The sequence below is a fragment of the Amphiura filiformis genome, chromosome 7 (genome assembly GCF_039555335.1).
Source record: "Amphiura filiformis chromosome 7, Afil_fr2py, whole genome shotgun sequence".
NCBI lineage: Eukaryota > Metazoa > Echinodermata > Ophiuroidea > Amphilepidida > Amphiuridae > Amphiura > Amphiura filiformis.
Genome location: NC_092634.1, coordinates 38,422,625 through 38,444,233, shown reverse-complemented (window position 1 = coordinate 38,444,233; position 21,609 = coordinate 38,422,625). Strand labels below are relative to the sequence as shown.

The window sequence follows — 21,609 nt, the reverse complement described above, 5'->3', positions numbered from 1 at the left end:
CCAGCCCCAGCAACCAGCATGCGTGCCATGTACCATTGGATGTTGGTATTCGAATGCAACCCTAATGTTTTGGACTTGATTAGCGTACATGGAATGTAGGCTAAATTCCTGACCTTATCATCTGTATGTAATCACAAAATTACTAAAATAGTGATTCTGGACCTAAAAATATTTTCAATTATTTTCAAAATATCCTTTGGTAGTACATACCAGTACATGGTTCCACAAAATGCATAATTTTAGCCCAAAAATGTACTACATGTGAAGGTTTCCATTAATATTGAGTTCCTCTTTCAGTTGAAGAACCATTTTGAACAAAAAAATTGCAAAAAAAACAACAACAACAACAAAACCTAATGGTTTGCTGGTCGATATAGTAAAATGAAGCACACATGACAGCTGGTAAATCCAAGTATTTATCCCCTTCTAATCTTCCTCGAATCTGATTTTTCTTTTAAATGAGCAGACCGTCGTCTATTTCAGTACATATTTTTTAACAATTAAGCCGTATTCAGTTTTGCATGGCAGGCATGTATATGAATTTGCAACTTTCATTGACATATGATTAGATAGCGAACGTATGGGCCTTCTTTATGTACCGATATGGGCATTGGCATGAATGGCAGTGTTTCACAATAGGGTCATGATGTCAAATTGTATTTGTAGGCAACATTCGGCTACCGAAAATTACCTACGAATACTTAGTTAGTTTGTTAATATCTCAGAAATAGTTAAATGTAGGCTATTGAAACTTGGTAGTATTAAAAAAATACATTTGATATTGTAATTTCACTTGTGAATGTGGAGGTCTGGGAACCCTTGGGAAGCTCTATGGATGTTTGAAGTAGGCCTATATACATAAAGTTGTTGTAACATAAATGAAATATTTAATAATTTAGTCCAAATGGCAGGGAAGATGGGAGATCCAGGATGCTACAAACCACACAACCTAGTGTTCACATGCGCAATATACAAAAACTTCAAGGGCTCTCGAGTCGTAGAGTTTGAATCTGGGTGTCATCAATTTGGACGGGTTCAAAATCAAATTGTAAAATTTATGTTAAAATGGTTCATGTATTGTGACACTTTTGAAAATCAACAGCAGGTAATGCTAGTTGATCTTTGTAGGGCTGTCCACATCTTCAAATAAATGTGGGTATCATGGTGTTTGAGGTTTTGGCTGCTGAAAATATCTAGCAGTTTGTGTTGATTTTGCTCTAATATGTCACTAAAAAAAACCTATATTTTTTTAAGTAAACATGGTACCAAAACCTACAAACACTGTAATGCATGGTTGGTTTGGTTGCCAATTTTTCAGAATTGCTTGATTTGAGATATTGAACAGGCTGCAGGCATACCGGGAATGAAATATTGTTTGCCAAATAAAATTATTATTTATTTTTACGCCCTGGCGCTCGAATATCTAAAAGAATTGGGGGGAGTGAGGGAAGAGACACAAAACATTGTCTCTGATTATATTTTGGCGATGTGTGAGATTTTACTACATGGTGTGTGATATCATTACCTTGGCATGATATTTTTAATTTTACCTTGGTGTGTGGGCATGAGAAAGTGCCTAAATTTGTGATACCCATGCTGAATGCATAAGAGAACCAAATAGGTGTCATTAAATACCAAAGGGGTTGCAAAACCTTTGCCTCTTGTACATTCCCAACTAATTGTTGATGTTCCCAGAACTTAAAAATCTATACATGGTTACTGCATTTTGTCTTCCATCATGTGTGACAGCTGCGTCGGGATGGGTTGATGGACTCTGCCTTAGTTATTATGAAATTGAGGATGAACATTTCAATGATTTCTGTAATTATTGAAAACCCAAAATACATGCCTTTTACATGTGTGCAAATTTTTCCTTTATCCCAACTTACTGAAATAATGCATACACATAATTGCTTTCCTTTTTGTTCTACCAGTGAGTCTTTATCATTATTGATGAACACAAAATATTGTTTTTGATACAGGTATTATTGTAAAACTGTGTTTGCTGCCCCCCAAATGAACAACTGACATGGCAAATCCACAAGTTACATTCATATACTGCCATCTTCTGATAAAGTAAACATTGCAACAAGTGTCCAGGTTTCAGAGATCAATTTCTATTGGTGTAAAGTTTTACTTTTCTCCCAACCAAGCCCCTGCTGTTTGCATTATGAAACAAAGCAGACTGTATTTTTATAAGCAGATGTTTCTGCATTGATTACAGGTAGAACCAAAGTATACTCAGATTCCACCATGTTTGTGTGTCACTCATGGTTGCAAAATATTGTATCTCTTGATTATTTTGCTATACAGCCTGTCTAAAAAAAAATTGTGCAAGTGAAAAGCGCCCTCTTTGGCAATTAGAAAATACTGTTGTGACATGATGCTTACACCAACGTCACGGGCGCAGTCTTAGCTCTCAAATGCCGTTTGTTCTGTTCAATTTGCTTGTTCCAATTTCGAGATATGTTTATTTAACAACGAAAGGGTAAAATCACAATTGTGCCACTTTTACTAGGGAAGAGAGCTGTACATGTAAATCAATGATAGCTGATGTTGATGCGTCTAATGCACTCCCCCTTTCAGGAGCATGCATTAGACGCATCAACATCAGCGCGCGTACATTATTTTGTCTAATATCTCTCCCAACAAGTAATACGTATTTATTAACCTATAACATGTATAAGTGCGCAATATTTGTTTGTCTTTTAACATGTCTCAAGTGACTAAGAGAACAGTATTTACCATGATAAAATCATTGACATGCACATGTTTTTAATTTTTACAGCAGAATGTGAAATATTTATTTATCTTTTAATATCTTTTAAGTGGAAAAAGAGAATCATCATTCCTGCATCATAAAACAGTAAAAACAGTCAAAAAAGGAACTCCTGATAAACTCGATGCTATCACTGTTACATGTAAAGCCCTCTTCCCTAGTAAAAGTGGCACAATTGTGATTTTACCCTTTCGTCTTTAACTAAACATATCTCGAGATTAAAACAAGCAAATTGAACAGAACAAACAGCATTTGAGAGCTAAGACTACGCCCTTGACGTTGATGTAAGCATCATGTCATAACGGTATTTTCTAATTGCCAGAGAGGGCACTTTTCACTTGCACAATATTTTTTGAGACAGGCTGTATGCCTGGCAAATTTTAATCAATGTACATTGTTGTTTGCATCACTGTTTTTATCATTTTGTGTAAACCAAATGTCAATTTTGAATGACTGGATTAAACTTATATTATTTAAAAGGATAACATATATTGATTTTAATAAACAAAAGATGTGAACTTAATTTGGCTTTTAAGAGTACAATGAGCATTTTAAAATATCTTGTTCAAATTTTTGTCGGCCAAAAGCAAGATTGCAAAATCAGAAACTGCAGAGAGTTTCACCATAGAAATGATACATTTTTAAATCTTCAATGTCAGCATTTTCCACCCAAAAATATTTTGTTCACACCTTTGGCTATTAATTTTGGGAAGATTGTGAACACTGCCTTAACTAACTAGTCTTATAACCAATTCAACTTAATGTAATGGTTCCCTTCATCTTATAATTTCTTATATGCTTTTCTATATTTCTAAAATTGACAAAAAAAATGGGTGTAAATGGCCGTCCATGTAATCTGGCTTCTCTTTGAATTCTCCTAATAGCTTAAAATTAAAGAAGCGCTGTATATCAATACAGACAGGCCCTTTCAGTGATCCCAGCGAAAATGCAAAAAATTAAAATTGTTTATCAATTGCTTAAAAGTGAATGATAAGCCATGTTCAGCCTTTGTATATAAAGAAACATGGACTGACTCTAAAACTGTGTCCATGTTCAGCCTTTGTATGTACAAGAAACAAAGATACTCTAAAAACTGTGTCCATGTTCAGTCATGTTGAGTTATATACATGTAGCTATTATGCAGACATGGATTATGGTCATGCAACTTTCCACCTCAGGTGATATCACCTCAGGTGACTATACCTGAGGTGGTCAGACATTACTCACCCAAAATAACGACCGACTTTCGTGTATGCACAGCCTGCGTGTCATGCACATGTACAGCATGCTTGTGTTTTAAAGCATCAAAAGATGCAGTATGACAATCAAAGTGTGATGTCAAACTTCAGGTGATAAGGAAGGAAGGGAAGGTGGTTCTGGCTGTACATATGCAGTGTTATATATTCCATGTACTTGCTAGACTTGCGTCTAACAAAGACAGTCATGTTGCTTCAGTGGCATGATAGCGTGAGTCATCCTATGGGGGGGGGGGCACCAACCATGATAGTTAGGGCACTGGCCTGATTGGGAGACACCATTTTTCTGCTTCTTTTCCTATTTTCAAATCGATTGGGGGGGGCCTGTGCAGTCGTGTCAAAACAATATTAGCAATAGCAATAAACTACCGGTACTTCTTTAGCTTGATGATTAATGAAAGTAATTTTACATGCAATAAATTCAGTTTGTAAATAATAGTACAACCACAGAGTAAGATTGCTTTCAGTTAGGCCTATGCAGGGGGATTATAATCGTTGGATTTCTACATAAACATTAACAGTATTGCACCCAAGGCAGGTTGGACGACTTGCCATTTTACCATTTCACAGGGCGTGTAAAAAAGCACCTGTGTGCACTAAATGGGTGTGGTGTGTGCATTCGAGAGCCCAATGGCGTTGATTCATTGGGGCTAAGAAAGCTGCTAGCAATTGTAACGACTCTCATTAGTGGTACAGTCCCACAAATTAGCAGGTAAAATAACTGATAAATCAATTTAAGGCCAGAATAAGGTGAGACACATTTGTCCACGCCCGAATTTGAGATTTTTTGATATTTATCAACACTAAGATGTACTCTTTCACTTGAAACTGATAAAATACAATATTGCGATTCGTGTCGCGTGACGCGGCGCAACACTGCACATATGTCCAACGCAGTCAAGGCATACTCTGCATGTTGTTAATGCCAGCAAATGTTGTGTAAACAAAACAAAAATTTGCAGTCAAAATGCCACAGATTTTTAAAATTATTTTGAATTTTGGCGCACTAAAAGCAGACATTATAGAATCGTTGGTGCAAAAAGATGTGAAAGTCTTACCGTTATAAAATATAAGGACGTTTTGTGCATAATTTTGACTTTTTTTTTACTAAAACATTGATTTCTCAGAGTTCACTTTTGACAATATTGCACAATCTTTGTGACAAGATAACTTGAAAATGCAAACAAAAGGTAAACTTTTTGCACTATCGTTTAGAGCGCATCAAAATCTAGGGAAGGTTTTCTCATTTTTTTGTATATTTGTTTTGTTTTAAACAAAAATATACACCATTATAATTTTTAGCTTAATAGAGTGACAAAATAGAGTTCCAAAAATGTATAGTTTTGGACTTTGGATATGCAATTCAGAAATAATGATGCTTGAAAAGGTCCATGTTCTCTCCCATTACTCTGGCCTTAATTAGCTATTGTTGCAAGCAGTGGACTAGACTGCTGAATGCGGTTCCACATCGAAAGCAAATTAAGGTAAATGAAAAAATGAATGAAAATAAAAGACCTAAAAAGACCCAATTTTGCCGGACTCCAGGAGGACTTGGCTCGACTCCTATTAAAGTCCTTACTTGAGTCCGAGTCCAGGAATCAAGTCCTCCAGCACTGCTTTTAACCTCACACTACAGGTTCTACTATAATGGGGTTTCCAGTTATGGTTCCTCAAGTATTCCCACAGCATCAATTAGGCTAGTTGTGGTAAACTCCTTTGCCTTTCTGGATGAATGACACACTCCAATTTAGAGTACACCATTAGGAACCAAAAAATGAACTAAAATATTGACTTGTTCTTAAATGTGGCTATGACCTTTCTAGTCGCACAGGTCTATTAATAAAACTTCAGATTTGTCAAGTAAACTCAACAAAGTTTCAGAAAATGAACTAAGATGAACTTTTCCCTTTCCTAGTGACAGGGTCTCTTTTGCTATTTTTTCATTTGCCACCACAATACATTCTCCTGTGTTTATTTCAGTAATATTTTAACTGGAAGTATTTTTTATTTTACACTAATTTTGCCCAAAATCACAAACATGATGCATTTTTACCCCAAATTTTACATCAAGATATAAACATGCAATATTTTATATATTTATATTAAATGCATGTCACTTGAAATCTCTGCAGCCAATATATGAAGTCTGTTGTCCGTTTGATTTCAAATTTATAGCCATTTTAATATTGACAGTTTTTTAGTAAATATTTGTGCAAAATCATACAAGATCCATTTTTCAACCCAAATATCTCAACTCACATCTGTTTTCATTTTTCAGAAGGGACACTTTTTAGCCCTTTTAAAAAAAAAAAAATTGGCCAAATATTAAAATTGGACTTTTATTGCCAGTTTTAGGCTCTGGTATGATGTTTCGACAGTATTTTTTGTGGGACATGAGAGCACATCGGACATACGAAAGGTCACAATTTTTAATTGATTGTCAGCTTTTCATCCCAGCTACATACACTTTAAGTACATCATTATCATCAATTTTGTGTGTTATATCGCAAATTTCTAAAAAATCTAAATTATTTGATATCAGAAGGATATTCTTTATATTCAGAAGGCAATTTACTCTCATGTCCCACAAAAATACTGTCCAAACCCCACCCATTAAGTACAACCCCAGGGGGGGGGCACTCAAGTTTCACAGTGTACACATGCATGGCCAGAGACTTTTAAAACATAGCCTAAACAGGATTTGCCCTTTTGAGCAAAATACACGCCTAAACAGGAATTTAGCAGGGTTTTGCAACAAATTTTATTCCCTATAAACAGGACTGTAAACCTATAAAAAGATATACCTCTAAGCAGAATTTTATCTGAAATGAACCACCCTTACAGGTTTTTGATAACCCTTAATATAGTATTAAAGGGACCATTGAAAGAAAAACATATTTGGTATCAAAATAAAGCTAATAACATATAGAATCCATTTTTAAAATGATAAACGCAATTTTCCTTTATTTTACCCCCAAATCAGCAAATAAAAGACAAAGCGCCCAATGTCGCGTCGTTCCGCCCAATTCATATGTGCAGAGATACGTGGCAACCCCTGTGACGTCAAAGTGGTTATCCTTTCCGCTGCATGGCAACACTGCATAGTCCAGACTTGGTCCAAACCAACGCATTAACGTGTTTACAGCAATGAACTTTTATGTGCCTTTTAGGCCTAACAAGTATAATTTTTTATTTAAAAGGATATTATAATATAAATTACAAAGCTACAATGACTTCTATGATAGGCCTATATATAAATTCTAGCTAGGCATACAAAATTGGCCAACAACGGGGAAAAATAAATAAGTAAGGCATAGGCCTTCATATTGACCAAGTCAAGGCTGTCAGTGCTAGCTGATCGGCGTTTGCAAGAGAGTATCATTTGTTTTGACTGAGGCATTCTGATATATCAACTCTTTACTTATATTTCCTCTGAAATACCTGGTGAGGATAGGAAAGAGAAGGCAATGATGTTTCGGGTTAGCCCATGACATGCGACTTAATTTCTTTAGGCCTAATTAGCCTACCTCCCGGGCGTGCGGCCTAGGTTAGGCCGTATAAAATTAATATTTTGGTTCTCGTCCAGAGGATTTTCATGAATTAATGAGGGAGGGTGTTTTTTTTCAGTGTAAAATCAGCATTGTCTGCAGTTTTCGGTCTTTTCCAACAGTGCTCGAGGAAGCGATGACGCACTTTTTTTTTTCAAATGTGAGATTCTGAGGATAAACCCCTAGAGTAGGCCCTACCACAAAAAGACTTGAAAGTGGCCCTTGTTCTCTAATAAACTTATTTATAGGCCTATGTATGAAAAATTCATCAATCATTCCAAAGTCTAAAATAATTGAAAAATCTATTTAAAAAAATCGCTCCGTGTAGAGAGACACTTATGGGACCAGGTTCAAAACAAAAGTCAGGCTCGGGAGAGCGAGTTGGCGTGATTGTTTCCTCGCCTTGCACCACTACTGAGGTTCGGGTTCAACTTCAAGCCCCTGGCTGCTGGCCCAAAGACTCATGTGAACTTGGTTTATCTCGATCCATGCAGGTTTTCTTCGGGATCTCCAGTTTCCTCCTGCTTCTCAAAAATCAGTGATTAGTTGTTTGGTTATCAAAAACTTCCTTCACCCAATGAAATTTGGGGAGCTGAAAAGATAATTGGTGGATGTTACAATCGAAGTGCGGCTAGATTTGCGACAGGTTCGGCAGCATCCAGCCTAGATGATGCGATCTGATTGTAGGCCTACTATGGCAGCGAAATTACAGCGCTTTGAACCCTCCGAGATCTGGGAAAAGGCGTTATTATATAAAAGCCGAAAAAGCCTATGAAAAATGAGAACCAAATTTGAAGATAAAGAACCACGAGAGGAACATATAAAGGCCACTCCAAACAATCATATGAACAATATTTTACTGTCAGCCTTTAGTTTACGTTATGGAAATGCTTATAGGCCTAATACAATCTCAACTCCCACTGATACTTGAAAGTGCAAAGTGTCCGAGCGTTTTATCAAAGGTAGGCCTACAGTTACAAAGTTAAATGTTGATTGGGTAAATCTTGTAAAATACAGCGCGCCTGGCTGAATATTTCGTTTTTAGAAAAGAAAATTTCGCATAGCCTAGGCCTACCCCGGTCCTAACCATCCATGGATTAAAATAAGTGTAGGCCTATAATATTTCCCATTTGATGTTTGTAGCATAATAGGCTTTTTGAAGACCTATGTATGTTTGTAGGCGCTCCTCGTAATTTATTTCAAGAACAGCTTGCATGTCATGTTCTTCTGAACCAACTTCTTCATCTGTCGTTCAGCTACTGCCCCAGTGCCAACGGCTCAAATAATATTGGCAAGTCTCCCGTATAACACATGGTAGGCATAATAGGGGAATAAATTTGCAAAATAAAAGGGCCTAGGCCTACTTTGCATTGTTTGGGGTATGAAAATAAGCACTTTTGAAAGTTAACTTATGGAAGAAAAAGCTTTTTTTATACCAATTGTCAGGTTTTGGAAAAAATAATCATCTCTTGAATATTTTTTATGGTAGGTCCTACGGAAAAAAATATATAGGCCTATAATAATAATACCCATGGGAGGTGCTCGCGCCGGCACATCATCGGCAATTTATGTATTGCGACAAATCTTGGCGATATTCCCCTCAACATCGTCACTTTATCATAGGCCTAGGCATACTCATAATTAGTTTTATGGTTTTATATATGCCACGTAGGGCCTACATAAAGTCATCGGAATCATATCTTGGTCATGTTGACCGGGTTGAATTTATGAATAAGTAAAATAGGAAGCTGCATGCTTGATGATGATTTAAAAAAAACAATTGATCGTCCCCGCCCGCTTCCTTTCGCATGGCATTGTAATTGAGGGAGTCTGAAATGTTCAATGGTATTTTCTTTATTATAAGTTTCAAAAGTTAATAATATTATCAATAGTTTAGATTTGCTTCTGTCCAATAAACATTTCAATTTAGAGGCTTTGTTTTAATCATCTCCTCAGAGAACCATCAAATAACAAGAGCCTCGATCCTATCCTCCTCCTCTACAAATTACACAACTAGTAATGTCCGGGAATAATACATAGGCCTAAATGAACCATTTGCATTGTAAAAAATCATAAATGATAAATAAAAAGGCCCTCCACTTCCTCTTTTTGATAACATGTGGACAATCAACTGGAATTTTGTTTTTACTTGACCTTTAAATAATTATAAGTGGTTGTATTACCATGATTATTGCATCTGATATTTAGATCGCGATCGCTGTTGTCAAATTATCCCGGCAAAAATGTCAAAGCAACACAAAACGCGTAACCACAACGACGTCATCAGGAAAGCGCCCAATTTTCTACTTTTGATAATTGATTGCAGCGATGTAAGCGTCGGAAGGGGGTAAATCGAGTACCGCACGTTGTTTTCATTGTATTTTTATTCCTAAAATAGTTAGTTCTTCAATTGTTTTAGATATTGATTCTATATTTTATGGGCTTTATTTTGATACCAAATCATATTTTCTTTCAATGGTCCCTTTAAAGTAGGCCTACATGTTTTTGTTTATAATTTCCTAATATTTATGTTTGGGTGATGGTCCTGATGCAAAACATGCGAGGGAAACACGCTTTATGAAATAGTGGGATCATTAAAATGACCGTAAATGCACCAACTAGAAGTTTAAAAAAAGACCCCTGTTTCTTGAAAACAGGTGTTTTTGACCCCCTAAACGGGATTCACACAATTTGCGTTCGTTCTCCAATTCTTCACAGTGTACACTGAAACTTAAATGGCCCCCCTGGGAGTACAACTTATGTATTATTATAAGTTAACTTTTATTAAATATTTAACAATGTGACAATATATTTAAGCCTAAATGTGAAAAATCAGGAATTAAATTACTTCAAGAAAATTCATGGTATGTACCCGATAACCTAATTTTTAAAATTGATTGTGTGAAACCGTCAAATTTGGCTACGTTTTTTTTCATCAGGATATTGTTTCAACTTGAAGAACCTGATGAAAAACACCATCAAATTTGATTTTTTTTTCCAGTGATCAATTTTACAAAGCTGTAGATTATTGGGTACCATGAATTTGTTTGTTGAATTTTAGATCGATCATTCCAATAATTATTAATGCAATGGGACAATTTGTTTCCAAATGTTGACGGGCAAAATAGCAATATTTGCGAGGAATTTGTGTTGAAACATTGTTGTAATGCCAAGATGAACTAAGGATTTCAGAACTCTATAGGCCTAGCTTAGAAATACATGTACAGTACATTCTTTGCCTATTTTGAATTTATTATATTTGTTTTATTCTATCATTCTTGATTATTCTTGATATTTATTTAGTTTATCTATCTATACATTTATTTATAATAATTTTTTATTGTTTGTTTCTTGGTGTGTTTGTTGGTAGTGGTGTTTGTGTTTGTTTGTATGTGTGCGAGGATCTAGGGGTATGGGAAGGGTCATGACTTATGTTATAATATGTTTTTATTCAAAGTATAGCCTACTTATTCAAACAAGTTAATTTGTTTTTTGCTGGTGGCCTGAAAACCAAAACTAGATTTTGTTTACAAAATAAGTATTTCAAACTAAAAAAGAAAAAATTATAAGTTTGTGTAGCAAATTTTGATTGATATTGCAATGTTGAAACTAATATTATAAATCTACACATTAATCGTTAATTCATTTTGCTTGCTGCAAACAATGTATAGCCAGTGGCGGATTTAGGGGCGCAGCTGGCGCGCCCCTCTATTTTTGACTAGCAAAGGGCGCCGGCCTAACTTACAAAAAATGAAATAAATAATTTTTTTAAAACAAATTTGGCCATGAACAGCAAACAATCGGCCATGAACAGCAAACAATGGGCCAAAACCGTTGAGTTTTCGAGGGGTAACCCCTTGACACCATTTTTTTAAATCGACCAAAAGGCGCCCCTCTATCAAAAATTCCTGGATCCGCCCCTGATAGCCTATATCAAAAGTATATTTTAAAACAAAATGTTTATGAATGGGTTACAGAAAACAATTTTTGTTAAATCAATGTAGCTAGAAATTCCAAAGGGTATAATGCTTATTTTCTTAGAAAGGAAACACTGTGGAAAGAATTATGATATTATCATTCAGTGTTTCGATGGAACTACATTTTGAGTAGTATAGGAAGGAACAGTATCGGAAATATTTTACAAAGAAACTTATGTGCAATCCTCATTGGTGTAGGATTGGGCTATGATTTATTTGACAAAACAGGATAATATATTTTCAAATCCACAAAAACATTACTCATTAAATATGGATAAAGTTATGGTCATAATTTCACTTTCTGGAACAACCACAGTGTTAAAAATAAGACAATTCTGAGACAACCACAGTGTTAAAAATAAGACAAAATTTCTATAAAGATCGATATGTGTGTGTACGGGCCTGGCCTTCACCAACTTTAACAGGCCCAAACCCAACTTCAGAATATTAGGTAATATTATGGTTATTTTATTTTGTTTGTTGGAAAAATGAACCAAATTTTCAAGGGCTATTCAGGCCTTTAGAAGGTCTGAAAAGTTATTTCTAACATACACTACATTGGCTTAGGAAGATTTTCAATATGGGGGGGAGGATGACAGTTGAAAAAAAATTGGTGCCCCCTTCCTAGACCTATGAACAACACACATGATTCTTCCAAAATCTGATTGCATATATCTTTGTCTTCCATATTTTAATAAATGTCAATACTTTCATGTACATTTCTTTTTTTCTTTTGAAGAGATGATGATAAATATTGAAAAACTGCCCAAAATAAACATGCAGTTTGCAGCTGTATGAATTTGAGTCTGAAAGGCATTCAAAACCTAATTTGAATATCTCTGCAAATAAGTTTATAGGCCACCATACTCTTGTTCAAATTTATTTTAAATTTCCTATAAAATATGTATACTGTGTCACAGTAGTAGCAAGTTATGACTAGTAGTAGTACTACTAGTAGAGCTATAAAAGATGGAACTACATTTTTGAGTAGTATAGGAAGGAACAGTATACGGAAATATTTTACAAAGAAACTTATGTGCAATCCTCATTGGTGTAGGATTGGGCTATGATTTATTTGACAAAACAGGATAATATATTTTCAAATCCACAAAAACATTACTCATTAAATATGGATAAAGTTATGGTCATAATTTCACTTTCTGGAACAACCACAGTGTTAAAAATAAGACAATTCTGAGACAACCACAGTGTTAAAAGATAGTTCAAATTTACCACTATTTATCATGATTGTCAAATAGGGCGAGCTAGGGGCAAGAGGTCAACATGCTTTGTAATGGCATTTGAATTCCAGCACTGCTATTAAAGGTGCACTGGTATATTTAGAGTAAATTATTAATATTAAACACATTCTAGTGTTTTACCCCATAAATATAGCAGTGAATCAGGTGTTTAAAATATATGCCTTCTCTGTGTGCAATGTATTTAAATTAGTTACATGAATAAAAGACTAGAATAATCTAAAATAGCAACAATTAAGTGGCAAATTCAATCACATTCGCTTTCTAAGAAAACAGCCATTTTTAAGATCTGTGTAAAGGTTGTGTTCTTCATATATTAGGTATCTCAATTTATACTTTAGCACTAATTAGGCCTAAAAATATTGTTTGTAACATAAAAAAAATTAGGGTAGGTAGGTCGGGACTTTTTTTTACTTAATAAAGCTGTAAATTGTAAATTCAATTTTGCAAAAAAAACTCAAGGGTCGGGCCTAATTCTAGGGTCAGTCAGATTACGGCAATCAAACATTTTTAGGCCTTACATAAACCTATATGTATGAATACAATAGCGTACATAGCCGTACAATACAATTTTTAATATGGACAGTTTTAAATTATAGTATGACTGAATAGTATTAGTTTCTGGTTAAGGAAATGTTAATATGTCAATTTGAAGTTGAACATATGAGTTTCTTATTTGCAAATGTGTTTGTCTTGCATGATAATAATTTATTAACAGTGTAGGCCTACAATAATCCCAGGTATATATTACTTCCCTGATGAGTAAAGTTCTGTATTTGTGGGCCTTGATGCCTTTTCATTTAGTGCTCCATCAATTGCACAATACATCTTTTTGATTTTTTGTTGTTGTTTGTTTCTTGTACAAAAACTATATTAGAATAAAAAATAAAAATAATATACTTCCCATCTTGAAAGTGAAACATTTTTTTAAACAAATGTTTTCACTACTATATTATGAGAACCTAGGGAAATCCCACATGGTTTTGTGAATTCACCCATGGGAAATCCCACATTAATTTTTTTAAAACCATGTCATCTTTGAGGGGAGTGTGGACTGTGGATAATATCTGGAATAGCCCAATACTGTGGCCCGGTGGGGTCACTCAACTTGCAGTACTGACCGCATGATCGTTACCATAATCGCGGAAAAAGGGTTCATTTTTAGGGCTTGTCCACGGACAAAAATTGTCTGTGAAATTGGAAAAATAGGGGTGTTTTATTGCACAAATGTCTGCGAAATTGAAAAAAAGGGGTTCTTATTATTTTCTCCCGATCCCGTGGATAGCTGGCCAGATAAATAAATCACAGGAATAAATTTGGTTTCCTACTTCGTACTCATCCCGTAATCAATATTGTTCTTGGTTCTATTTCATGCGTAGCCTTAGCATAGATTCGCAGAAATCTTGCTATAGCCACGGGAAGGCTCTACATACCAGTAGCTGGTTCTGTTACTGATTTCGGAATATTTAGCACTGTAATTATTCGGGTGTCACAGAAATATTTGTATTTCAACAACCACCACTATGTATCTCTGATTTATATGCAAGGTGTACTACTTGAATTCTGTGATGCCCTGTTAATTACTGAAAAAACATTCATAAAAGCCTCGTCCTTGAAATGTTGAAATAGGGTCAAAATTGCAAATGTGTCCGTGGAATCTAAAAAATTGGTGTGTTTCAGAGTACCATTTTGTCCTTGTTTTGGAGTAAAAAAGGGGGCAAAATTTCATGATTTGTCCTTGAAATCAACTACATAAGGGGGTAATTTGTACTTGTGGTAACGGTCCTATGCATCCCCCCTGCCAGGGAGTGACCCCACCGGGTACTGTGGCACAGTCCCTACTACTTGGAAGTCAAACATTCCATGTAACACAAGAGCTCACAAGCAAGCAAGCTGCTTTTCTGCCAAAATTGACCATACAATGGTCAAAATCTCAATCTCAACTTGTGCACTTTACAATGCTAAAAGAAAACAATACTTCAAGCAACATTTTTGATATTTTCACACGTAACTAATTTTTTTACACACCCATTTCATTACCACAAAAAAAAACAAAGTCTCATTGAATGCTGTCATAAGCAGGGCCAGTCCTGGTTCCACATTGACCCAATTCTACCAGGGTATCGCAATGGGCCCTTTCTATTTTTGCTCCACCCTATTTATCCAGGAGCTTTCAGGCAGGGGGGGCACTCAACTAAGATTTTGGTAGGGGTGTGCAAGGTACAAGAACCAATTTTCAGGCAAAATAGGGACTTTGTGAACTTAAATTTCAACATGGGGGGTATTGTTAACTAAAATTAGGTCAAACTATAGGCTGGGTAGCTAACAATTCAAAAACTTTCCAAATTTGAACTAATAAAATTCCCTTTAAAAGGGAAAGCCAGCCTCAATGTAGAAGAGGTCTTGTAATTAGTTTTGGTCAATATGAAAGGCATTTTTAGGATCACGCTTACATCCATGTTACATGACAGTCCACCAAACCATCAACGATGAGAACATGCACACTGAAACAGCAGAAAACATTAATTCCTAATCTCATGTCAACTCTTTAATTCATTACTCCAAATTGTTCTGGTCTGTTTTTTGTTGTTGTTGTTGTTGTTGTTGTTGTTGTTGTTTTTTTTTTGTCTTTTCAGCTTTTTACCCACGATATCTCAATTTCCTATTTTGTAATACCAGAACTTACGAACTCAATACCTTCGCTTAGGAATGTCCGATTTCACTGCTTTCGATATACCACGTCACAAATACACTGCCGGTTTGAGTTAACTTACATGTACATTTTATTTTAAAATAACTTGATATTAATTCGCAATATATAGTAAAAGCCTACTATATTATAATAGATAGTGGCCAGTTACTGGTTACTCACTACAATCTTCACTCTTAAACTGTGTTTTTCTGAATGTGCTGATCATGTTGATTGCTAGTCGGAAACTCCTGCGAAGCTATGGACATGGCATCTTACCTACTCCATTCTATAACAGTCTGCCTAGTGCCTTGTGTGTTTTCTCTTCAATCATTTTGTTGAATGTAATTTTATGAATCAAATAAAAAAGATAGAAAGTGACTTCACATAATTTATGTGTCATTTTAATTATATAATAAAGAAGTTATTAAATTAATAAAGTAAGACAATTTATTTATCTATAAGTGCATGTCAAATGGGGTACATTGTTCAATCAATACTATAGGCCTACATGCATAAATTATGCCCATATTATAGCTAGGCCCTAAAAACTTTATTTTGCATCGGATTTTTCCCGTTGAAAAGACAAAACTGATGTTTATGATAGCAACCATTTCATCAATAACATTTTGAGTCATTTTTATCCATAAAACGACACAGGATATGATAGATAACTACTTTCACATCAATATGGTCCATATGATCACAGATTGTTGAGAATCTGTGATATGATCCGAGGATATGATGAAGAATTTGATTCTATAGATCTGTTATCAACATGATATCACGCTGTTCAGTGGTCAAGGAGTAAGGACCCCCGGTCAAGGACACAGGACACTGATATGACATCATAGGTGATGTAATTTTCTTCTGCTGACCATATGATGCTATATATTAACTATTATTGTTACATTTAGGCCTATACCTAGAACTTTTAAAGTTATAATTAGTTCAAACATAACTTTGGTAATACTCACTCGTTTTCGTTCGTTGAAACGGCAAAACATACTTACTTTTCCTTACAAATCGAATAACAATAATTTTAAAACATTCCACCTCAAAAAAGTAAAATAAAATAATTCTTACCAATACCAATAAAGTTAATCTCTTGAGCATACAAACCCAATCTCAGAAATAGATACCAGCCCCGCGTATGGGCTGGCGAAAAGCTACAATTCTCAGAGTTTGAGGCACAAAGACTAGAGCATGATCCAAATGTGGGTCTTAAGGTTGGTCTTAACCCTGGAATTATGGAAACTTTCGGGCCTCATAACTGCTAAATTGTTGGTCTAAGGTATATAAAAGTATACATATTTAGAATGGCAAAGACTTGATCAATTCATATGTGAGGTCAAAATGACAATTTTGGCCCCAAATCCTAAGAAAACAGGTTTTTTGGCCCACTTCTTTTTCGTTCAACGTAACAAAAAAATTATTAGGCCAAAATCATTTTTCTATAATTTTTAAAAACTAGATAAAAACATCTAGGAACCATTTTAAAAAAATTTTAGGGGATGGTAAATTACCATCCCATAACATCATGCTGCCTATGACATTTTAAAGCAATTTTTATCCGACGACCAACCTGCAGAAGCAAACATCTTTTTAGCTGAATTGCATCAACTTGATTTGCTCACAAGACTCATCAATATTTGAAATTCAGAACAATGCAGCCTATTTCCAATGTAATTCACCTATGCAATCATAGCCAGGAATCAGAGAACATAAAGGCAGTTGTCTTTGTGACCCAATTAATGTAACTGTACTCTGCTAATCCTTTGTTCAACACTAAATTGAATATATGAATACAAAAGCCACCCAAGTCTATACTTGGCCAAATTGAGTTAAGCATGGGAAAGTGTTGCTATACATAGGCCTGTCATATGTATGAAAGAACAAATCAAATTCATCCTCTGTGTCTATTGAGCATGTGAAAAATAGCATGTATGAAAGAATCAACCCAAGTCCATGATTTGAGTCTTGTAACACATTGATTGAAATTCAGTATGTATAAAAGTCCACTTGTAACACATTTATTGCTGGAGAGTGACTTTTGAAAAAAGAATGGGTTTAATCAAGGAAAGTGTGTGGTTTATATTACATGGCAGAATGCTTATCAACATTATACATAACTGTGTGCTTTAATTTGTATTATCTTACTAGTGGTAATCTCATTCCAACATTATTGTCTTTGTATATGATTCAAAAACCACCCAAGTCCAGAATTTAAAATGAACCCCACGAAGTCCCTGAAATGCTAATCGTCATACCTAATACAGTTTAACCCACCCATTTGCACGTAAAACTTACCATATTGACCAGGTAAATCTAACTAAAGGAATTAAAATAATACACCGGTTTTTTTCTCAAAATCACTTCCCATGGACTTGGGTGGGTTTTGGATTCATGTATTCAATTGTTTATCTACAATTACATTCTGTACTATTACAAGGCCTCTTGAATGCCTTAAAATATAAAATACAAGAGTATAATTGTGCATAATATTTTAGCTGGCACTATCGTATATTGTTCACATTTGTTTATATGCTGTATCTGTTTTCATGATTGCACAAAAGTGATTTTCTGAAGATTTTCAGAAACATTGACCAAGCATTAAGATTTTTACCAGTTTAACTTCTGGCATGTCTTGGGACTATCCAGTAGAAATTGGGGAGCTATTTTGGCACAGTATAGTAAAGGGAGTAAACCTGAACACCTGACCTGAAATTTTGTTACCTTTTCATCAGGAGGAATAGAAGTAACATGCGCACTTGGCTTCTTAGTATATCAAAATCATATTAAATTTTATTATTGCAATGTTAGAATTGGCGAAGTATGCCGATTTGGCACCAGAACCACCATTTTGGCGCCACTGACGCCATATGTGATGTGAGAAAATACCCTGACACCAAAATAGCGCAGATGATGCCAAAATGGCGCCGATGACGCCAAAATGGCGCCAATGACGCCAAAAAAATCACTTGATGACAAAACAGCGCCACTGACGCTAAAATGGATCCAATGACGCCAACATTTGGCGCCAGTGATGCCAAGTGGCGCCATTTGGCGCCTTTTGACTCCAATTGGCGCCTTTTGACGCCAATATTGGGAAAACGGCGCCATTTCACTTCTCCTAGTATATGTGCCTTATAAAGTGATACAGAATGGGTTCCTGGATCTGTTGAAAACAAGCTACATGTAGGCCAGATTTCAGTTGAACTTTACAGAAAGTATGTCAGTTGTAGTCCATTGATTATAATACTGCATATTGCTGCACTTTAAAAGTGCAACTTAAAAACAAACTCTGATGTCAGTGGCTATGTGTCAAATGCATAGAAAAACATACAAGCAGGTTTGTTGCTAGCAGAGTTTGAGTGTGGGGAAGCACCTTACAGAAACTTGATATTTTAGCAAGATTTTACTAATACTGGGCACAGTTAGGATAAATAGGCCTACACTTGTTCTTTGAGTTTAGAGTTGTGGGCTCCAGCACTGAAATTAACATTTAATGGTGGGGTCCAGAATTGAGTGTTGGCCTTTACCATTCACCATTGCCACAATCCTGATACAAGCATGCTCAGGGTTTTTCAAAATGTATGTCAAAATGCTTTGACAGTAAATGAAAGAACTAAGTTTGAATTCTGTGTTTTCATCTTTTAGAATATTCTTGTCACTGGATCTGTAGACAGTAAGATTCGTGGCTGGGATCTACGCAATCCAAGACAGCCAATGTTTCAATTAGGGGGACACACTCATGCAATACGACGAGTAAAGGTAAGTCACCTGTAGGCCTATATAAGTAGATACATGGCTTTAGTGATGTTTTTGGGCATTTGAATTTGTAGCTATTTTGACTTGTGGTGTCCAAGTAGGTGAGGCTTCTGCACCTGTGGATTGTGAGCCCACAGGGGATAACCCCCCTAAAAACTTTTGAAGATGAGAAATCAGAGATTATAATTTATGTAGAATTTATTTTGAGTTGAATTATTTGATACTGTAAATAATTTATGTAAACATTATGTTCAATTCCAGACAAGCGATATCAATATACACACAACATCCGTGCAAACATTGAGTAATTATAACTATTACCGATTGTATTAGGGAAAGTTTGTTTATTAAGGGAAGTTTTCATCATGAATACATGACCAGAGAAGCCATTTACTTGCATTGTATCTACTGACGAGAGATATGTGCAACAAGAACTCATCAAATTATTTATTTCTTTATATTTCAGTGTTCCCCACATAGCAGGACCCACCTAGCCTCATGTTCCTATGATTTCACTGTAAGAATGTGGGATTTTGCTACCAACAGTACTCCTTTAGAAACCATAGAGCATCATACAGAGTTTGTGTGTGGATTAGATTTTAACCTTCATGTTCCAGGACAAGTGAGTATGATTATTGATGTGCAATAAAGACCTGGGAGCCATTCAGAAAGTGAACACAAATCACATTTAGGGGGGCAAAATTCCTGTTTTCGAAAAAAAGGGATGTTTTTAAACTTCCAGTTGGTGTGTTTAGGGGATATTAACCTAAATGTGCTGAAAGCAATCAAACCGGAAAAGTAATAAATTATTAAATTTACGTTAATTGTTTATTTTCCTTTTCCTATCTTTCAGATTGCAGATTGTGCCTGGGATGAGAAGACAATGGTATACAACCCAAGATCCTTCCAACCATCGTAATGCTTAATCTACAAGTCTGTATTAACATTTCTGGATAGAAAACATTCTTTATCAGTCAGATTTAAAGTGTGAAGTAATTCTTCTGTATGTGACTCAATCTAATAATATAAGCGGACCAAAGTCGGCAATAACGAAATTGACATACAGGTGGAACTAAGGGGAGGAAAAACAATGAAAAAATCCGTAATAATAAATCAATTTTCAAAATTGTCAAATTTTGTTCTGATTGGATGAGATTGTGTCACAATTATATCAATGTTGATCATGTCACCTGCATTTACTGTAAAAGTAGAAATTTTTGCGCAACATTTCTTTTAAGCACTTTTCGAATTCTAAGCGGCTACATTGGAAATAATAGTGTGTGAATTTGTGTGTAATACAATGTATAGAACATTAGACTCAAGTGAACAGTTAAACATTGGCAAAGTGGGAAAGATTAATCACACAAAATATTTACTTTTAGAGTACTGTAATGTAATGATTGCATAGTACTCAGGGATACCAGTGGCCTCCTGAAGTTGGGAAGGAAAAAATATTTCATAAAATACTAAATGCGAAGCGTAGCGAGCAGAGCTCTCGTCCCTCACGGCGTGGGGTCCAGGGGCAAAGCCCCTGTTGGGGGTCGTTTCTGCACATTTAGCACCACAGGAAAGGCCATTTCAGAGGGTAAAAAGAACATTTCAAAGCTCCTGGCTTTTTCTACACTTTTAATAAAAAGTGCTTCCTTCTTCCAGAAAACATGCTTTAAAGTTTTGAGTTTCCTATACTTTTATGCACAAGAGACACTCTTAAAAAATGTTTTTTGGCTTTATTACATGACCAATATGGCTGATGTTGATATATGTGAAGCAGAAAAATAAAACAATAATTAACAATTTGTGCTTGGCATCCACTGCCTCCCCCACCCCACCCCACCCCACCCACCCCCACCTTTTGGTTAAAATTTCAGGACGACAAACATTTTAGCAGATTTAGCACCCCAAAAGAGACCATTTTTGATTTAAAAAAAACCTGTTTTAGACTTTTTTTGAAAAAATGCTTCCTTCATCCTAAAAAAGTGGTTTTAAATGTTCTGTTTCCTATACTTTTGTACATGGGAGACATTCTTCAAAAAGTTTTTTTGGCCTAATAAGATGGCCTACATGATTGAAATTGATATATGTAATGCGCAATATAAAAACAATGATTCATCAAAAAAAATTTTACCCCCCCCCTTCGGGTATGTGGGAGGGGGCCCACATGGGGGGGGGGACATTATGATTGTGCATGAAGAATACATTGTACCCGGACATTGTATGATAAGAGTAATTTGTAAAATTCGGTATGTTAAACATACAGAGACAGAGTGATGTCACTACAAATTGGGACTAAAATAGTAGGCCTAAAAAGGAAATACATAGGCCTACACACA

General features: G+C 35.4%; 1 protein-coding gene across 1 annotated transcript in view; it reads left to right on the top strand.

The window, feature by feature from the left end:
- The window catches only part of LOC140157128 (peroxisomal targeting signal 2 receptor-like), a 33,923-nt gene extending 13,238 nt beyond the window's left edge, over positions 1 to 20,685 (top strand). The window contains exons 9-11 of the mRNA XM_072180206.1: positions 19,169 to 19,282; positions 19,746 to 19,901; positions 20,133 to 20,685. Coding sequence (XP_072036307.1) covers positions 19,169 to 19,282; positions 19,746 to 19,901; positions 20,133 to 20,198 — 336 coding nt within the window. The 3' untranslated portion in view covers positions 20,199 to 20,685. The remainder of the gene's footprint in view (positions 1 to 19,168; positions 19,283 to 19,745; positions 19,902 to 20,132) is intronic.
- Positions 20,686 to 21,609: the final 924 nt, after the last annotated feature.